Here is a 21,382-nt window from a genome sequence, read left to right on the forward strand (position 1 = left end):
AAGTCTCACTTATATTCAGTGTTGTTGAGGTCAAAACAAGGCGATATACTGGAAAATTTGATGGAACGTGTCTCTGTCTCTGTACTGTTTGCGTCATATGAAATCGCATTATTAGTAGTGCAGATCTCGTTATACCCCACTCCTTGTAATTCTTCTTTTCACTACTCCACGTAAACTTTCCACTGTGTTGGTATCCTAGTGATTAATCTCGAAAGTTAACCGTGTGATTAACAGTTTGATGTGTAAAATTGTAGATTAGGTATATAATCATAACTCCACCAACAATCAGAAATTATATCGTTCCAGATCTAATAAATTACTTTGTAACACTAAATAACTTGTTTTTCGTTCGATTGGGGTCCTTCTCATACACGAAATATTCTTTTGTTTCTCAAAAAGTAACCGAAAGCAACTACTGCTGAGAGTAAAACATCTTCACATGGTATTTTCGCTTTGAAAAAATATATTCGTCTACTTCCATGATCAGATCATTCTGTTTATTACTGATTTGTGGAGTACGCACACTCTTCCCTTACAAAACTTTACCAATCGGTTACAGCGTCGCTACCCATACCAAATTATTTGTCATAAAACTTGTGTATTTTCTACTCCATGCATACAGAAAATAAACAACTTCCAATTTCAGTTCTTTAAATGAGCAGCATGTTGTTTATCTGACACCTTACGGATGAAGTCAATTACCCCATTTTTGATGAAAATAACGAATACTGACAAGTACAGCAAACATGCGCAGTACTCGATTAAAATAATTGGCTGCACCGATCTATGTACAGCCAACGATAGAATTATGATAGGTTGAAATATAATTACTGCAACGATAGATATTAACAATAAAAATTTATATAAATATTAACAATTTAGTATTGTTTGATATTACTTAATCTATAAATGATCTACGTAATGATATTAGTAATTATAAGATGAGGTATTGTTTATTTATATATAATAAGTATATTTATATTTACTGTATTTCTATATTCTTCCCTAGTTAACGGTAGCGTAACCGGAAAAAACTTCAAATATTGTAAAATGATTTACAAGTTTCCTAACTTTTTAAGAATAAATTTTGTTCTTATTAGTTTTTAAATTTCATTATGACGTTTATAATTAATTCAATAGATGAAAAGACGATTACTGAACAAAAAACTAAATAAATGAATGGCATATCAGAATCTTCCTGATAAAGGTTACTGTGTCAAATGTTATCCTACTTGTTTGTAGTTTGAAATTACGGAAGGCATCCTATTTACCCGGAGTGACAAAGTAAACGTAAATCCTATCGAAGTAGGACATTTATGTATCTGAGGTTAATATAATAAGTTGTGTGATTGTACTAAGTTTTTTCCAACCGTGGGTACAAATAAAAAACGTTTGCATTTCATAAAAACCAAATTGGAATTTTGGTTGATCGAATTAACATTTATTTGTATTATGAACGTTGTAGTTCATAATCGATATTACATATAGAAATCGGATACACCATGTGTATGTCGATCTTTGTTTTCAATAGTAGGAAAGCTCGATTCCGGGAGCAGCTCTTTCGCGGGTTTGCGTATTTCAGTTAGTGACTTTTGACACGTTAGGTCATGTGTTAACTTCGTATGTTAGATTCTGTATGTATATTATTTTTAGAGTTTTTGAGAATAGTAACTTTTACATTTTAATATGGAAGAACGATTTAGACGGTATGAAAAAATAGAATTTCTTGGAGAAGGTCAAGTAAGTGCCCTGAATATACTCCATAACCTATATCAATACCTAAAAATCTTAAGATTGTTAATTTTTGAGTTTATTATTTAATTGTCTGAAGGTTTAAGTTTATTTAATTAGAATTGCTCAGTGGACGAAGGTATTTGGATTAATCTCTCTACCAAATGTGGTAAATTAAAAAAAAAATTATATCGAACTCTAGTTAATTTCAGGTAACGATTTGTGGTGCTATCTGTTCATTATCAATAAACAACTACATTTTTCGTATTTATATTGCAATCGTAACTGGAAAATTAACCCACAAAAATTAACGTGCGGGCGGTTTTCCAATCGAGATAGGTATGTAACTGTTAACGAGCTATTGTAAATCAAATTCAGACTTGTTTATGGTATCATAATGCCGGAAAGATTGTGCAAACCTAAGTTAGGGTGAGATTTTTTTTGTTTAGGGTGTTATGTAAGTAATTTTTGTTAAATGTGAATTTTCTTGATAAGTATAACTTTACCTTGGTAGGGTTAAAATTTATTAAGAAAACTAAACAATTGCATCTAAAGGTAAACATAAACGCGTGTTTCACAAAACCTAGTATTTACCAATGCTAATAGTTGTTAAATACGCAAGAGCAAAGTGCTGTATTGCACTTGCTATATGCAAGCTTTATGTTATACAACTGAAAAGATGCTATTCATATGTTATCTATTAACATCAAAGGATGCTATATAATATTTCTGTGCAGCAATCCTAGACACCTTCCCCCCTCTATTTCTATAGCTGTATTGTGACTGTCAACAAAAGCAGTTCAGTGTTGTAACACTGAAAGTGTGTTAAGGAAGTTTGAATAGTATTAGATTTTATTTGTAAATTGATAGAACTGTTTTGTCAGCATCCAGTTCTGTGGAATGTCACATGTTATGACTTAATGAGTAGGAATAAAAAACAAGAAGAATGAAACAATATTACTACAGAATGTCACTTGATAGATAAAGGGAGTGGAGAAAAAAATCTGTGTTTAATTGGATAATGTAGGAGGATTACAATTTTTTTAATTTTTTCCAATTAATTTCACAGTTTTGAAGGTCATACTCACCTATTTTTCTTCAAATTAATTAAGATCACTCACTGTCAGTGTATCGGTATGTAGCCTGTAGCACTGATCAAACTCGTAAAAAAATCTTTGTATTTTTTGATTTACCAGAATTACTGGCAAACTTGGAGTTTGCTATGTAATATCTATGGCACACTATTACCTTACTCTATGTTCCAGTAGGGCTGAACATCAGTGCTATATACCATTTATAAGATTTATTATATTGCAGATTTAATACTTTCCTTTCTTATTCCTGTTTAGCCTCCAATAATTACCCTTCAGATAATACTTCAGAGTATGAATGAGGATGATATGTATGAATATAAATGAAGTATAATCTTGTACAGTCTCAGTTTGACCATTCCTGAGATGTGTGGTTAATTGAAACCCAACCACCAAAGAACACCGGTATCCAAGATCTAATATTCAAATCCATGTAAAAATAACTGACTACTAGTACTGGAACGCTGGAATTCTTGTCTTCCAAATCGGCTGATTTGGGAAGACGCGTTCATCACTAGACCAATCTGGTGGGTTTGCAGTTTTGGTACTTTCCAGTATCTAATCAACCCTTCATTTTTCGAATTGTAAATTAATTTTCAGCAAATTAATATATTATACAATTTTTCAGAATCACATTTCCGTAAAAGTAATGGGAGAAAGTGGTTAAAATTAATAGAGTAATTTAGGTCTCTCTGATCATGCCCCCTCACCACTGTGATGTTGTCTATTATCAACCCTAATAAAATATATTAATGAAAATGCATTAAGTAGAGACTCTTGAACCACTTAACTTTTAGTTTTGTGGAAAGCCAAATTCTGTTTTTTGTTTTAGAATAGCATGAAATAAGTTTTCATTGTCAAATTGGGAAAGTTGTTGCCGTGTAAATTCCACTAGGTAGCTGTCAAAGTGTTCCTCATTGATTTTAATTCTGCCATTTAGTTGATCCCTTACATCCTGCATATTTGCGCCAATTGTGGAATCAATGAATATATACTTATAATTTATCCTCATTACAAAACCAACTGCTTGAATTTGTTGGTAATTTTGAGCTATTACTTGATAACTTCAGTCTTTTCATACTTTAATATACTTATGTGTTTAGAATCAGGAAAACACAAGATCTACGGTTTTGACAGTGAGTGACCCAAGCAAGATCAAAGTCCGTGCGACATTATCGAAACTCTAGTCAATAAGGAATCAGTTGTATGAATTACAGTGACCTGTTCAGATGTTAATGTGTTCTGTGGAAAGAGGATTTTCTTTTAGATGTCTATTAAGTGCGCGCTAACCTATTGGAAACTTGTTGCAGAAATCTCTCTTGTTTCTTGACAAATTTGATTAAACAACTATACTTGTAGTAGAACCCATATGGTATTATCTTCAGTTCGGTGTACATGCTTCTAAAATTTTGTCAGGTTCTCTAATCCTTCTTTTTGGCATCTTTTCAACAGTGAAAAGATAGACTTCTCTCATATAACTGTTCCAATCTTCACGTCATTTACAGGTGCCTCGGCATCATTGGGTTCACCGTAAGGTGTTATTAAGTGTGTATGTATACCTGCACATTACTGACTAAACCTCCACCACTGACTCCCCACCCTTCCTGAAACAGCTTAAGAAAGCATTTCATCAAGAAGGGAGTGACACAGTCATACAACAATCATGCATAGAGCAAGGTAAAGAAAATCACACTCATCATGCCACAAGCACACCACAACAGATCAACAAACATGCATCATACACATCAAGCACACAAGTCTTTCACACTAATTACTGGAGGCTGCCATCAAGTACACGGGTGAAGTGTTAGGTTAAGTTTTATTAAGGTATGTTAGCTTGACCCAACGAGTTGGTCTAGTGGTGAACGCGTCTTCCCAAATCAGCTGATTTGGAAGTCGAGAGTTCCAGCGTTCAAATCCTAGTAAAGCCCGCTATTTTTGCACGGATTTGAATACTAGATCGTCAATACCGGTGTTCTTTGGTGGTTGGGTTTCAATTAACCACACATCTCAGGAATGGTCGAACTGAGAATGCACAAGATTACACTTCATTTATACTCATACATATCATCCTCATTCATCCTCTGAAGTATTATCTGAACGGTAGTTACTGGAGGCTAAACAGGAAAGAAAGAAGGTATGAAGGTATTGTCTTGTGAATACGATTTCTTGTGTCATTAACTTGTTTTTCTTCGGGACATCTGGAGGAATTGTCTTCAGTTATAGCATAATACTTGTTAGGTTAAATGTATTTCTGTTGCGTAATCTAGGAATTTATACTTGTGAACTGTGGCTGCGATAGGAAAAGCCACGACTAGAATGGGGGGATGATCATGGGGGAAGTTGGAGATGGATTTTTTAATTAGTATGGTAAGATAATGTGTAATAATTTGTTAGGTTAAGTACTAGGTGTAGATGATGCGTATTATTTATTTATTTGTCTTATTTTGGGTTAAGGTAAGATGTTTTTAGACTGGGTTTGTGTGAACCCACAAGAGGAGGATATACAGTGTCTTTGATGGTGGGCAGTAACGTGACACCGATGTATAAAAGGGTATTATATAAAAAAAAAAAAAAAAAATAGTGGAAGCCGGGGGCGAATTGTGGCGACATGTAGGGCCAGGGAACAGGGAAGTAGCCTTTTGCTTAGGGTGTTCTGGCCCCTCCCGCATGCAAGAGTGGAGGGGTCGGGGCTCCCTGATGATAACATAAAGGACCCTCATGGTGTGAGAGGGTCACGGGCAGCATCGGATGCGCGCAGTGCATATCCGAAGCCAACTAGGGTAGGAACGGGGAGGGTAGCCCTACAGTGGAGGAGTGTGTTAGCTGTCCAGATGAGGGGGTTGCTGCACTCCGATGAGGCTCTGGGGAGCCCAAAGGGAGAACTCTCTAAAAGAGGGTAGATAGGGTGGGCAGAGACTGCTGCCATGACACACTGATGCTCAACAGGTGGAGGCTAGTTATCTTGGCGGTGTTTAAGAAAGAAGGAAAAAAAAGTATTAATTTATTTAATTTTATCGCCCACCAGTGATGTCGCATCATAGAAGACTACTACAACAGCATTTTTTGGGGTGGGGGTGCGATTTTGCAAAATCTTTTTTGCAAATATTGTAATTTTTTAATTAACAAATGTGCCTAAAAAACTTATGACCTTAATTAGGCGAAAACTCGAGATACTGAGGGTGGGTGACCTTTTAAGTTGAAAATTTAATGGCATCAATGTCCCATATATATGTAGAAGTAATCTGATAAAGTTTGGTCAAAATTGGTCTGGTAGTTCTACAGATATAAGGTGATTAGAAGCCAACATTGAACACAGATACGAACATTAACATCCAGAAAATTTCCGTCTGGTTTTTTGGGTTCCTAGGTGTCAAAACATCAATATCCAGTGAAAACCGCATATGCCCAAATTGGACCGATAATTAGCTATCTAGACTGGAAAGAAAAAATTGTTAACAATGATTTTATAATAATTTCCCTAAATATACCTGCTGTTAAGAGGTAATTTTAATAATTCTGGATTGTTAACTTTTGGATTGCCTGTTACATATATACAGTATATGACTTTTAAGGAAAGTTAAACAAATTAAGTGAGAAAATATAAAAGTTAAATCTTAACCTCCCATCAAATTTTGGATCTATCATTGCTTAAAACAGTATATACTCTTATGCCAAATTCAATACAAAATGTCTACTTTGTAAATAAATTGGAATATTATGTCATCTTTTCTTAAATATCTTTTCTTAGATATTTTCCAGATTGCATTAGGCTTGCAAAAATATTTAAATCTTGCACAACAATCCATTCAGCTCTTCTGAAAGAATTGTAAGTTAATACATATTCCACAACTCTAGTTTAATAATCACATATATTCTGTCAGAGCTGAAATAACAATGTCTGATTAGTAATAGTCAATAATAGCTAATTAATGTCAATTGATTTAAAATTAAAATATTATTTTTATTATTAATAATAGATGTATTAGATAAGTGGTGAACTGCAGACTGTATAATTAGATGATACTCTAATACTTGGAATTCCTTGGTGAATAGCTTCCAGGAAATTGAAGTGTATAAAATAAAGATAAATTGTCATTTGCAAAAGCTTTTTTTTTTTAATGAATCAGTTGTTATACCATCACACAAGTTAAACAGTGTATGCACTTTCACTGCTTGTGTTGCCATTAGTTATGAGGGTCATGTTTGAAATTGTTTTATTGTTTGAACGATGAGTTTGTCATTATGTTAACAATAAAACGCTTATTACTTTTAATAATTCAGGTATATTTTTCATTTCAGTTGCACCACATTTATGTCAATATTTAAAAAAATATTGCTCTTTTTTTACACTACTTGTAATAAATAAGAATTAGTGTAGTGTTTACTCTTATATGGTTTATTATGCATATAAATCTTGAGTTTAAATAATAAATCTAAAATAAATTATAAAAAAATTAATCTCTAGTCTCTGAGTTAATGAAAAATACCTGCTTTAGTGTGTAGACTAGTATAAAAAATAATTACTGTTTAAACATTTAATTTATTTACAAGTGAATTATATTGAAATAAAAATTAATTTTTGTCTAATGCAAAAAAGAATTGAAATAAAAACTGTAAGATACAGTAAACATGCAGTCTTTTTTTTCTTAATCTTGGGTATCAGGATTTTCCAAACTTTTGAATTTCAAGGTCCTCTTCGTCCAAAAAACACTAAAGAATTATACAAATTTTTGGAAAATTTGTACATACACCTGTGTATCACAAAGTTGTCCCCAGACTTTCATAACCTACTCTGCTCATGAAAATAATGGGAAAGTTCATATAAACATGTCCTAAAGTGATGTTTTGTTTGCTAGGTATGGCTAGTGAAAAAGTTTTTTTTTTTAATTTCAGCTACCCTGGTGAAATGAGGTCATACTGAAATTTTTAGGACATTAATTTAGGGTCAGAATTAGCGATTTATTACGGTCTTTAACCTTAAAAATAAAATAAAATATGTCCCAGAACTGTATTTGCAGTAGTTTTTGAGAAATCTGTGAGGAAAAACAATAGATTGAGGTAAAAAACCGTGTTTTTCATGTTTGATGTAAAATAACTTTGTTAAGTGGGTAACAAACGCATAAAACATTGAAACAAAATTTGTAGAGAATTTAATTCTGAACAAAATGGTGTAAGATAAGTTTAATAAAACAAAGAAAAGTTACAAAATTTTATTCCTATTTAGAAACAGTACACTAGACCAAATTACATTATACATACCAGTTTATGATAAGTGTTCAAAATGAGCCCGCCATTTTCAACACATATCTTAGCACGCATCTGTACTGCTTTTGTTGCTTGTTTTGGTTCTTGAGGGCTGTCCTTAAACCCATCGGATTGGTCTAGTGGTGAACGCGTCTTCCCAAATCAGCTGATTTTGAAGTTGGAGTTCTAGCGTTCAAGTCCTAGTAAAGTCAGTTATTTTTACACGGATTTGAATACTAGATCGTGGATACCGGTGTTCTTTGGTGGTTGGGTTTCAATTAACCACACATTTCAGGAATGGTTGACTGAGACTGTACAAGACTACACTTCATTTACACTCATACATATCATCCTCATTCATCCTCTGAAGTATTATCTGAAAGGTAGTTACCAGAGGCTAAACAGGAAAAAGAAAATAAGAAAGGGCTGAACTTATGTTGCTCAGCTGCATCCAAAATGCAGACAATTAATTCCTCACGAGAATGTATTTTTGTTTTGTATACAACATATTTATCCATCTCCAGACGCAAAAATCTAAAGGTGTTATTAGATCAGGCTATCTTGTTGGCCAAGAATGTGGATTTCCATGACCAACCCATTTCTCAGGAAAATGATTTAAGTGAGTGGAAATGGTACAAGAGAAGTGGGGAGGCGCACCATTGTGCTGGACTTAAACTTTGCATTTTAGTGCTAGAGGAACATCTTTCAGCAGCTGTGGCAATTTTGTAGGAAAGTGCAAGTAGTCCTCTCATTTAAGCAGTCACGTAATATGAACGGTCCAAACAGCTAATTGTGAAGAAGGTCGTACCATACATTGACACTAAATTGGTGTTGAAAATTGCCTTCTACCGTTCCTTGAGGATTTACTTCTGCCCATGTATGCTCATTATGTAAGTTGTTGACGCCATCTCGAATGAAATTTGTCTAGTCGGTAAACAGAACATACTTGTAGAGTTGTTGATCTGTATTCCACCAGTTGCAGAATTCCAAGCGAAGGGAACCGTCTCCTGGATGTAGATGTTGAACCAGCTATTTGTGATTAAACTTTTGACAAATTAAAAAAGAGGGAGGGGTAGTTTATGCATTTTTTATGTTTTACTTTTTGTGTACCAGTTGTAAAAAATTAAGCTTTAATCGGATGAAAGTACTTATTAATTTATTTAAAACTCCAAAGTTTTAATTAATTGAATTTAGTATTATCTCTAAACAGCTTTTGTCTCATATCTTGAAAACTTGATCAAAAAAGCAAAAAAGTTGAAATTTGGCTGTATACAAATATATAGCCTCCCAAAAAAGGGGCTGAATGGGACTTGTAATTAAAATATAAATTTTCAACTTTGAAAATCCAACTGTATCTAGTTTTGATACAGATGATATGATAATTTTTTTTAAAATGTTCTTCCAAGGGATCTGATCAGATTTAAAAAAATATTTTTTGAGTTCTTTTTTTATAATTTCCTTATCTGTTTTTCATGTTGAGGGTGTAATTAAAAATTATATGAGGTAGCTATCGAGCTAGGAGATCTCATGGAACCCAAATTGTTTTTTACTAAAAATTTGACCTTTTAGCAATTATACTCTAAATAATAATTTTGATGATTATCAAAACTGATAATACTCAGTGTGATGATTATCAAACTGAAATCCCAGTTGATTCCTTGATCCTTTACCAAAAACTTTCATTTCTTTTCTCAATTATACTTCTGATACTGTGTAATTTTGAAGGTAAGGACATCATTTGATCAAGGAGTCAGATTGGATCCAGATTTCTTTTACCAAACATTTTGATCATTTTCACAAATAGATTATAGATATTTCATAATTAAGTCATTAAACTTTATGTGTATTTGAAATAAAAATTTAACAGCTAAGATTGGAAAATTATGTAACCCTTTGCTGATTTTTTAAATGTTGGATTTACTTTAAACAATAAAATAAGTCCAAAAAGTTTCTTTGCCTCAAACTCAAAATTTTAGGAAATTAATGACCATATGAACGCAATCCCAACATGATGATTTGCATGAACATGGATACAATAATTGAATATCTTAGACAATTAAATTAATTAGTTTATGCTAAATAAAATAATAGTAAAATATCTCAAACTAAAACTACTGTTTGAATTAAATTTAAACCTCCTCCTTAAATTAAAGTTTCTCTCCCACCCATCGCATGAGTAAAAACATAAGAATAAAATTAAGTAAACAATTTTAAATCATAAAATATTTCTCAAAAACCTGTCTAAATGTAAAAAGTAAAAAAGAAATTTTTTGTCCAAATTGTATAAAACAAAATTACAGCTCAAAATTGATAATATTCAATTTTTCTGTTGTTAGAACCTACAACCAGACAATGTTTTATTACCTATTTTTTTTTTTTATTACTAAGTGCTGCCATGTATTATATTTGTAATTGAAAATTCTCTTTTAATCTAACACCATCAATTCACTTTTCTTATGAATTACAAGTAGAATATTGATTTTAAAATTTGTATAAATATATTTAAACTTGAAGCTTCTTAAAGTCTTTGGTAAGAGCAATTTCCATGTAAGGTGTTTATGATTTTTTTTTTAATATATAATTTATTATAATTATGGATGACAAATTATTGTTATTGATTGAAAGATGTAAGAAAAGGTAGGGAGAGATGTTTTGGAGAGAATTATGTAAGTTAATATTTGTAGTAGTAGTACTATTAAAAACTAAGATAAATATTTGTAAATTTTGTTTTCTTTGCGCATGCAAAGTAGTATTGGTTATATTTATGGAAGATTTTAATTGCAATTTTTTTTTCTAATTTTCAGTTTGCTACAGTATATAAAGCTAGGGACACTGAGACTGATACTATTGTTGCTGTTAAAAAGGTGAGAATTGATTGTTTATGAACTATGTAATCTGAAATAATAAATGTGTAAAATAATAAATCTAAAACCATGTGAGCAGTTATCAAAAAAGAACTTGAAAATAAAACTGGTTTGATGAAAAGTACAAAGGTCTCGACTTCCGTTACCTCATATTCAGGTAGCAGAGGAATTTAATAACTTCTTTTCCACTGTTTCATACATAATAATAAAACTTATATTTTAAATGTAAAGAATAAATATAAATAATCTGTGTTATTGTTGATATTCTACTAGTATTTTAAAATAAATTGTAAATGCTATTGTTATCCCTTCGCAAATTTAATTATTGGATCTTTCAATAATGGAGTATTTCCTAACTGTCTTTAGACTTCTGTTATTAGTTCCCTCATTAAGAAAGGTTCTCCATTTACAAAATTATTGGCCAATTATTATCTTTTTTCTAAAGTATTTGAAAAATATATGAAAATACAACTTCTCTTGAAAAGCATAATGTATTATATTAACAAACTTTCAGCATGGTTTTAGGAAAAAAAATATCTACTAAAAGTCATTTCCCAGGTTTTGGAAAGTATTCTAAATTCTTTTATTAACAAAAGTTTTTATTTTCACTTTTTTATCACCTCAATTAAGCATTCGATTTAGTTCCTTATGTTTTACTGATTAAAAGCTTAGCAGTTATGGCATCTGCAGAGCTACTTGTAATGGTTAATCTTACCAACTGAAACAAATATAATTTCATCTTTTGACAAGAATACACATATAAAATTTAGGTTGTCACTTCAAGGTGTAGAACCCGGAGTGCCTCAGGGAAGTATTCTCAGTCCCTTGCTTCTTTTATTGTTTATAATTGACCTCTCCTTTTTGCAGACAACACAACTACATCTGTATCAAAAGATAATAATTTAAAAGGAATAGAAAATTGTATGATAGTAGCTCAAAAAATTATTCACAGGATGGATTGTAACCATTCAACTTTAATTATTTATAAAATTGTTGCTTTGTGCTCCTCAGGTAGATATAACATTAATCGCACGGATAGTATTCCCATTAAGGATAACAATAGTACTTCTCAAGTGAAATTTCTGGGTGTTTAATCAGATGTCAAGTTCTCATGGGATGATAAATTATTTTCGTTTGTAACAAAATAAAGCCATACTGTTTCTCCCTTATTAAATGCCTTAATAAAATTCTAAGCCTGTCATTGTTAAATATTTATTTTACCTACGTATTTTCTTGTTAAATGTCATCACATTGTGCTCCATCAAAAAAAATCTGAACGATTTTCAAGATACAAAAGTGGGTTGTCAGATCATTATCTGGCACCATAAATATGAAAAAATTACGTAGACCTATACTTAGAAAATTAAATATTTTAACTTATCCTTGTGTTTATATTTATAATGTGCAATGTTTGCTAAAAAGAATGGTGAATTCTTAAAAAAATAGCAGTATCTACCTTTACCAAACCAAATAACAGAACTGTTTTCATATAACCCAACCCAATACTTTGGCTCGGGAGAAAGGATCTTATTATGCTACTATTGCCATTTTTAATTTGCTAAATCATGAAAAACCTTCCACCAGTTTATTTAAAATATAATTAAAGATTTTCTTTTACAGGTACAATATTATTGTACCTGTTGTTGATGATTAAAAAAAAAAATTATAATAATTAAAAACAGAACAAAAAAGCTTGCTTTATCTACATGCTATTCAAAGTGTACTTAAGTTGTGCTCAAAATAATTTTCAATACCGGTTTCTGAATTATTTTGTTGTAATTTTTTATAATTAATTTATTTACCTTAGGATTGTTTTGTTAATTTAAAAAAATATAAAGTGGACTTTAAACACTATATTTTTATCTTATAATTTTTTTAAATATTAATTATCCCATATTGATATGATCTTTATAATGTACTTAAGTACCAATCAGAGTAATGATTTATTTAATAAAAAAATTAGTTAATAATGTTAGGCAACAAAAATGTATTTTAGGAAATACTATAAAAAATGAGTCTAAAGATAAAAAGCTTGAATGTACAGTAAAAACAATTTTATTGATCAGATTAAAAGTTTTACTATAGATAATCAGCTTACTTTGTCTACTAAATGATTTATAACTAGCAAATCCTTTTCTAACTTATTATTTATGAGCTATGAAAATCTGTTTTTTTTTTTTTTTTAATAATTATTATTATTTTCTGGTGCTTGTCTATGGCATTAGTCAGTCATGACAACTTATATGTATAACGTTACCTGATTTACAGTATTTTATAACTGATGAAGAATCCAAAGATTTGAAAAGCTTATTATAAAGATTGATAAATTTATATTACCATAATTTATGTTGTGGTTTACATTATTTGTCTTGGAATATACATGGTTTTAATGGTATAAGACAATAGGAACAAAAATAGGCTATGTATTTTGATATATGGAATTATCAGGGAATACAGAATAGACAACAAGAAGGTTTAAATAAGATAACAAAACTTGATCTGGTTATTTTAATTGAGATTAAGAAGAAAGAAGAGTTCTCGCTATAAAAAGTGGATATCGTTTAGGCGATTTTATAGTGGTGTGGACTAAAGCGAAAGGGCTAAGTCAGAAGTATGCATTTTAATAAAAAAAATAATTTTCTAAATACGTCTTGACGTGGGTCTTATCATTAATGAATATCTTGCCGAAACTAAAAGGACAATTTGTGATAATAATTATTGTATACACATTGTGCCAAATAATTAATGAGTTAACTAGCATTACTTGGAAACTAAGAACTTTATTTTAATTATGCAGTTACATGGTTTCAAAATAATCCCCTTGTACTTTCACACAATGTTTACATCAATCATACAAGTTGTTAAAAGAACACTGGAAATCCTGATTGTGTGCCTCCTTCAGTCTGTTGGTCACAGCATGTTGGATCTCCTCAATGTCACTGAAACATTCTCCTTTTAAAACAGATTTAATTTTTGGAAATAGAAAAAGGTTTCCAGAAGCCAAATCAGGTGAATAGGGTGGGTGTTTGAGCACACAGATCTGTTTTAATGCTAAAAACTGTTTCACGGGTAGTGCACAGTAAGCCGGTGTATTATCATGCAGAAGAACCCAACTCTTGCTTTGAAACAGATACCTCCTGACATGATGCATGTGAGCAAAGAGACATTGCATGACTCCTAAGTAGTACTGTCCGGTCACTATTGTGCCCTCAAGGAGAAATTCATGATGGATCACTCCAGAAGCATAGAAAAAACAATCACCATCGTCTTGATGCGTGATTTGTGCAACCTGAGTTTCTTCTGCCTCAGTAACGATGTTCTGTGCCACTCTATAGTCTGATGTTTTGTCTCTGGGTTGAACTTAAAACATCTTTGTAAGCTTTGTAAACTTCTAATGTTGTTTTTCCTAATTTACAGTAAAATTTTATCACAGCTCTTTGATCCATGATGCTATGTTTGATCACTGCTACTTGCACAGTGTTACGTTCATGGCTGCTGTGGATGCACTGCCTGAGTCATCGACATGATTGAAGCGTCTGCGTGTTCAGCACAATCTAGCGGGTGAAATGGTTGCCACATTTGGTGCATTTCTTTAAAGTGTTCTTGGAAAAAAAATCAGTCTCATTACTTATTTGGCACACTGTGTATGTTCAAAATAGTGATGGTAAAAAGAATTAAAGACTATTTTGAAGCTAAGCTGCATTATGTGATTTGGGTCAATCCCTGGCAGGCAGGAGGTGATATTGTTGGGAGACTTTAATGCTAGAGTAGTACAGAAAAAGAAAGCTTGATCATGGACGGGTATGGAGAAGTGTAAAGTCAGTTATTTTTACACAGATTTGAATACTAGATCGTGCATGGGTACCGGTGTTCTTTGATGGTTAGGTTTCAGTTGACCACACATCTCAGGAATGGTTGAACTGAGACTGTGCAAGACTACATTTCATTTACACTCATACATATCATCCTCATTCATCCTCTGAAGTATTATCTGAATGGTAATTACCGGAGGCTAAATAGGAAAAAGGTATGAAGAAGCAGTGAGGAATGATAATGGTGAAGATTAATTAGTGTTTTAGAAGAATGTAAGTTGAAGGAGATGAACTTGTTCTTTGTCTATAAGTTTATATGTCATAAGGGTAGTTAGGGTTTGGAATCTGTAATAAATTATTTAATTGTTAAATAGAATTTAAGACTGGTTGTACAGGATGTTAGGATCAGAGTAGGAAACAATTATGGAAGGGACTGTTGTTTATTGTTTGGTAAGATTTTTGCCCCACTTGTGTGGAAGAATTGGTGGGAGGGTAATAGGAAGGAAGCTGCTTCCTTTCTATCGACCTGGTGAAGAATAATCTTTGTAGTATGCAGGATGAAAACATAAAGACTATGTAGAGCAAGACTGGATGAAAAATTGGTTAGTCCAGGTAGCGGTCCACAATCCGATTTAATATAAATTTATATTAAATTTTTTAATAAAAAAATGCTGAGAGTAAGGATGTGTACAGTTGATTGAATAGGATAGTAAAGAAGGAGGTGATATGAAAAAGACTTGACTGGGAATAATATTTGTGGATTTATAGACGGAATGGTTGGAAGTTCAAGATCTGCAGAGGCATGGAAAATATTAAGAAGACTTAAGACAAATAGCAATAATAAGATGAATATTCAGAGTGTACGATATAAGGAGTGGGAAGGTTGTTTCCAAAATGTACTTAATGAAAAAAGGATAGAGTTTTAGAATGAGGTTAGTTACAGTTAGATACGGAAGGTTATTATGAATTAGACATGAAGGATGTAGAGAATGCCATGTGAACTAGTAAACTGAGAAAGTCTTAGGGATAGGGAACATTGCTTTCAGAAATGATTAAAAATAGTACTACAGAGTTATTCAGGATGATGGCACTGTTTGAAATATTTCTAAATGGAGAAGACACCCCTTCAGAATGGAGGTCATGTTGTATAACACCTATACATAAAAAAGGAGCACTAGCTAACCCTAAGAATTATAAAGGTTTGGCAGTTACTCCATTTATACAGAGTTTGCTTAAAAGTTTTAAAAACCTTAATTGAGTGGTAAACTGCTGGTATTCAAGGAAAGAAGCAGGTGAATTTTAGATCAGGGAAGAAGTTGGTGGAAATTGGAATAAATTTGAATTTGGTGTGTAAAATGATAGTGGAGGATATAGAAGATTTACAAAGTGGAAAATGTGTACAGAGAAATGGTGTCAGGGATAAGTTCACTAAAAGTAGATGTAAATTGTGGTATATGTGTATTCAGATTGAGAAATTTCTACTTTTTTTAGTTTATTAAAAATGTGAAATTATAATAAACATTTTTAAAGGTAATTAAAGTCAGTTTAAAATTAAAAAAAAAAAATTAACTCATTTGTAATTTTTATTTTGCAGATAAAAGTAGGAAGCCAAGCAGAAGCTAAAGATGGAATTAACAGAACTGCATTACGGGAAATTAAAATACTTCAAGAACTTAAACATCCTAATGTGATAGGCTTATTAGGTATTTATCTATTTATATTTAATGCTTTTATGTTACTGTTTTACTTTTTTTTAACTTTTCATAGTATAGTAGAATACCTGAGAAGAAAAGATTAGAAGCTTTTGAAATGTGGTGCTATAGGAGAAGTTAAAAATCTTGATGGTGGATAAAGTGACAAATGAAGACGTGTTGTGGCAAATTGATGAAGAAAGAAGCATTTGGAAAAATATAATTTAAACAAGAGACAGACTTATAGGACACATATTAAAGCATCCTGGAAGAGTTGCTTTGATATTGGAGGGACAGGTAGATGGGAAAAATTGTGCTGGCAGGCAACGTTGGAATATGTAAAACAAATTGTTAGGGACGTAGGATGTAGGTGGTATACTGAAGTGAAATAACTGGCACTTGATAGAGAACCTTGGAGAGCTGCATCAAACCAGTCAAATGACTGAAAACAAAAAAAAATTAGAAAGCCTTGTGGGAACGGGCTTAGGATTCCTTGAAGAAAGCTCTTGCCCATCCCATGATTTTGTGGTGTTTAGAAGTATTTGGCAAAATTTCCTCAAGTATATACATATCAGATTTTTGCCTGATGATGTAGTGATCATTTTGCAGGCTTCTAGAAGCTGGTCCTAAACCCATTTCTGAGGTAGGTTCTGGTTTACCTTAACTTATTTGTTTTGTTCATATTGTCTTTCCTAGGTAAATATGATGTATAAAACCATCTTCAGATTGTAGTTGTAAAATAAAATTTACATGTAGTTTATAGAGAGCTATAATTTGATTTGATTTATTTTTATTATCAAGTCAAGATCTACAATTAAATGGTAATAATCATATGGTAATCTACCTTAAGTCTTTTGCACTTTAATTTTTCTATGTTTTCTCGTATAAATGTTGTGTATTATCTGTTATGGTATGCATACACATTAAGAAATTATAAATTTCTGAATAAAATGATTACACATTTGCCATACTGAAATGTGATAATTTTTAATACAATTGTTTAGAAATGATGCTGTATGATGTACATTCAGATTTAATCCTGGCCTGTATGATGGTGGTGGTAACTTTAGGTTGTTGTATTCCTATCCCCATTGAGTTTTAAGAATGTCAAACTGATTAGTAGAAGTTGTATATCTATACCATGTAGTATGATTTTGAGATGTGTAGTGTACAACTGGTGTGTCGTTGTGTTTGGTAGGAAAGGTTACTTACCTCAACCAGTTAACAATATGTATTATCTGGCACAGCCAATCACAAAGTTTCTTAAATGATGATCTTGTGTTCTATGAACAGTGTAATGGCAGTTTAACAATTTTAATACATTTTACATTTAGTGCATGTTATTTTAACAGTTTACATTGTAATTTTTCTTTATGCCTATCATTTATTTTTTAGTTTGTTAAATATTTAGAAAGTTTAGAAAATTGATAATGCTTCACCCCAGGTTTTCATGCCATTTAGGTAAGAAGTTACATTAAGAAGCCAGATGAAATATGTAATTAGTAATAGTTTCACATCAGTTCGGAATAAAATCAAGAAATTTCTTGATGAGAACTTCTTCCTGAAGTTGCCAATATACGGTGGTATTTCAGTTTCAGTTGATACATAAGAAAAGTGTTGACTTAGCATAATAAATTTAAGAGAGATTGAAACATTTAATGGTAAAACATGATATAATAAACAAAAAAGTCAGTTTTGATTATTTTCACAAATTGTTTAAAAAAATTTAATTTATAATATCATAAGAAACTACTGTCTTGTATCAGGACGTTATTTTGATATTAGAAATGAATATTCAGCTCTTGGATTTGTTTTGTGTAGAGAAATGTTGACAAAGTATATTTTAAATTTGGGGTTTAGGTGGAAACAAACAAGGATAATCACAAAAATTTATGGGAAAAAATATTAGTCCCAATAAAATCAGCTATCTAAAATAACTTGAAGGTTTTAGAAGAGAAGACCAACAATTTTTTTTTCTGATGAGATGTGTATTTACTCCATTCTTGGAAAAGATTTTGTGTAGTTGGGTAGCACAAATAAGGATTATAAAAATAATATCAGAAAGACTTATAATTTCTTATTCTGCAAGTTAAATAATTTTTAAATAAGGTAAATCAGGAATTTTCTTTAGTAAAGTAACAATCTGTAAATTAGATATAAAAACATTTTATAATGTGGAGCTGTTGGAAATAAAAATATGTTCTATAAATAAAATAAGGGCAATAAGTAAATAGGTGGCCACTTCTATTATGGCAACCCTATCTCGTTACTCTTTTTCCTTTTGCTTTCGTCTATAATTTTATTTTTTGCTTATTAAATATTTATAAAATTGATTAGAATTGCTTTAACCCAGTTTTTCTTGCCATTTAGGTCAAGGAGTTGTTTTAAGAAGCCAGATGAAATGTGTAATTAAGACATTGCAAATTACAATTTTGTGGATAAAATGTGATTATAAAGATGGCTCTCATCTTTCCCATTGAGTTATATTTCTAAACTTATATTATTAAAATATTTGTTTAATTTTAGGAGCTGGTTTTATATTATCAAGTAATACAAAAAATTTAACTTGACCTGACCCATCAAGCCTGCGAAAAAAATTGGGTCTCATGACAACAGTCTGTGTTTTATTAATACTTAATTAATTCTATTTTATTAACTAATTTTATTTTAGTCTATCTAATATAAAATTTAGTTTTTTTTTTATTAAAAAAAAAAATTGGAATTTTAAAGATAAAAACAAGTTCGATATCATTATGATATGTATTTTTATATAAACAGATATATAAAACACTTACGCCAGTTTACTTTCAACTTTCATTATTGTTATTTTTTCAGATGTTTTTGGGTACAAATCAAATGTTTCACTGGTATTTGACTACATGGATACGGATTTAGAGGTTATCATTAAGGATACAAGTATCGTACTAACACCAGCTAATATTAAAGCTTATATATTAATGACATTACAAGGTCTTGAATATCTTCACATGAACTGGATTCTACATAGAGTATGTATGAATTTTATACTTACCTTATATTTAATAAAGTAATAGAAAAACATATTAAGTTATTCAAACTGTGTTGTTATGTAATTAATAACAGAGAAAACGTTTCCTTATATCATAGTTCTCAGTATACAGTTGTGGATCTAGTGACTTTGTGTCAGTTTGGTGGTTGCTGTCTAAGGAATGAAATTAATAGAAAGTGCAGAGCAAAAATCAGATATTGGTTAAAATATGTAACATTAGTTATATGTTTCAATCTATTCAACATATACAAGAATGTATAAAAATAGTAAATAAACTATGATGAAATGAAATTATACTAAGAATATAAAGTTGAATGTTAAAAAAGATCTCAATTGTATCAAACTCTTAAAGTTTAGATTTTTGGTATAATGTAATGGCCAAATTATATTAATATTACAGTTAAAGATTGAATGAGGCTGTTAGGAAAAGAAATGTGTGCTGATACATAGGACTATTCTCTGAACAAGGGATTCATCTGATTATGTGGTAGAAGGGGAGAAAGAAATTAATGAAATTTCAGTGTAAGAAACAGTATTTGACGAAGCTCTGAAAATATAAAAAATATACAATTTTTATATATGATATACAAAATATGATGGTTTAAATGTTCATTGTTATTAGAGAAGAGCTCTAATGTCTGATAAGCCATTTGGTGTACATTTAAATAGTTGAAAGTTTATTGTAATTTGTTAAATATTTTAAGAATGAATAAACATATGTGTATATGTTTAAACTTCATTTTGCAATAAAATTTAAAGATTGTCAGATTGTTTTATTTTTATTTGTATTGCTTTTTGTTTATTTGTATTGCTATTTTTTTGTCTTCTGTCATTTGACTGGTTTGATGCAGCTCTCCAAGATTCCCTATCTAGTGCTAGTCGTTTCATTTCGGTATACCCCCTACATCCCTAACAATTTGTTTTACGTATTTCAAACGTTGCCTGCTTGCACAATTTTTTCCTTTTACCTGACCCTCTAATATTAAAGCAACTATTCCAGGATGCCTTAATATGTGGCCTGTAAGTCTGTCTCTTCTTTGAACTATATTTTTCCAAATGCTTCTTTCTTCATTGACTTGCCGCAACACCTCTTCATTTGTCACATTATCCACCTATCTGATTTTTTAGCATTCTTCTATAGCGCCACATTTCAAAAGCTTCTAACCTTTTCTTCTCAGGTACTCTGATCGTCCAAGTTTCACTTCCTTCGATATAAAGTGACACTCCAAATATATACTTTCAAAAAATCTTTTCCTGATATTTAAATTAATTTTTGATGTAAATAAATTATATTTCTGACTGAAAGCTTGTTTCGCCTGTGCTATTCAGCATTTTATATCACTCCTGCTTCGTCCATCTTTAGTAATTCTACTTCCTAAATAACAAAATTTTTCTACCTACATAATCTTATCACTTGCTATTTTCACATTCACTGGTCCATTTTCATTATTTCTACTACATTTCATTACTTTTCTTTTGTTCTTGTTTAATTTCATGTGGTATTTCTTGCGTATGACTTCATCCATGCCGTTCATTGTTTCTTCTAAATCCTTTTTATTCTCAGCTAGAATTACTATATATTCAGCAAATCGTAGCCTATCTTTTCACTTTTCACTCTACTGTTACTCCGGATCTAAATTGTTCTTTAACATCATTAACTACTTGTTCTATGCAAAGATTAAAAAGTAATGGGGATAGGGAACATCCTTGTCAAAACTCCCTTTTTTATTACGGCTTCTTTCTTGTGTTCTTCAATTATTACTGCTGCTGTTTGGTTCCTGTAAATGTTAGCAATCGTTCTTCTAACACTATTTGAAACCTACATTTTTTAAAATGCTGAACATTTTATTCTAGTCTACGTTTTTGAATGCCTTTTCTAGGTCTATAAATGCCAAGTATGTTGGTTTGTTTTCTTTAA

The 21,382-nt window shown here is 31.1% G+C and overlaps 1 protein-coding gene across 3 annotated transcripts in view; it reads left to right on the forward strand.

Annotated features, from left to right (window-relative positions):
- The first annotated feature begins 1,529 nt into the window (after positions 1–1,529).
- Positions 1,530–21,382, forward strand: part of Cdk7 (Cyclin-dependent kinase 7) — a 58,548-nt gene continuing 38,695 nt past the window's right edge. For all 3 annotated transcript variants that reach the window (XR_012755713.1, XM_075360124.1, XM_075360125.1), the window contains exons 1-4: positions 1,530–1,740; positions 10,874–10,933; positions 16,340–16,448; positions 19,272–19,444. Coding sequence is in view for 2 of the 3 variants with exons in the window: in XM_075360124.1 (XP_075216239.1) it covers positions 1,687–1,740; positions 10,874–10,933; positions 16,340–16,448; positions 19,272–19,444 (396 nt within the window). In the remaining variant the exon portion in view is untranslated. The remainder of the gene's footprint in view (positions 1,741–10,873; positions 10,934–16,339; positions 16,449–19,271; positions 19,445–21,382) is intronic.

This window comes from Lycorma delicatula, chromosome 3 (genome assembly GCF_047948215.1).
Source record: "Lycorma delicatula isolate Av1 chromosome 3, ASM4794821v1, whole genome shotgun sequence".
Classification (NCBI taxonomy): Eukaryota; Metazoa; Arthropoda; class Insecta; order Hemiptera; family Fulgoridae; genus Lycorma; species Lycorma delicatula.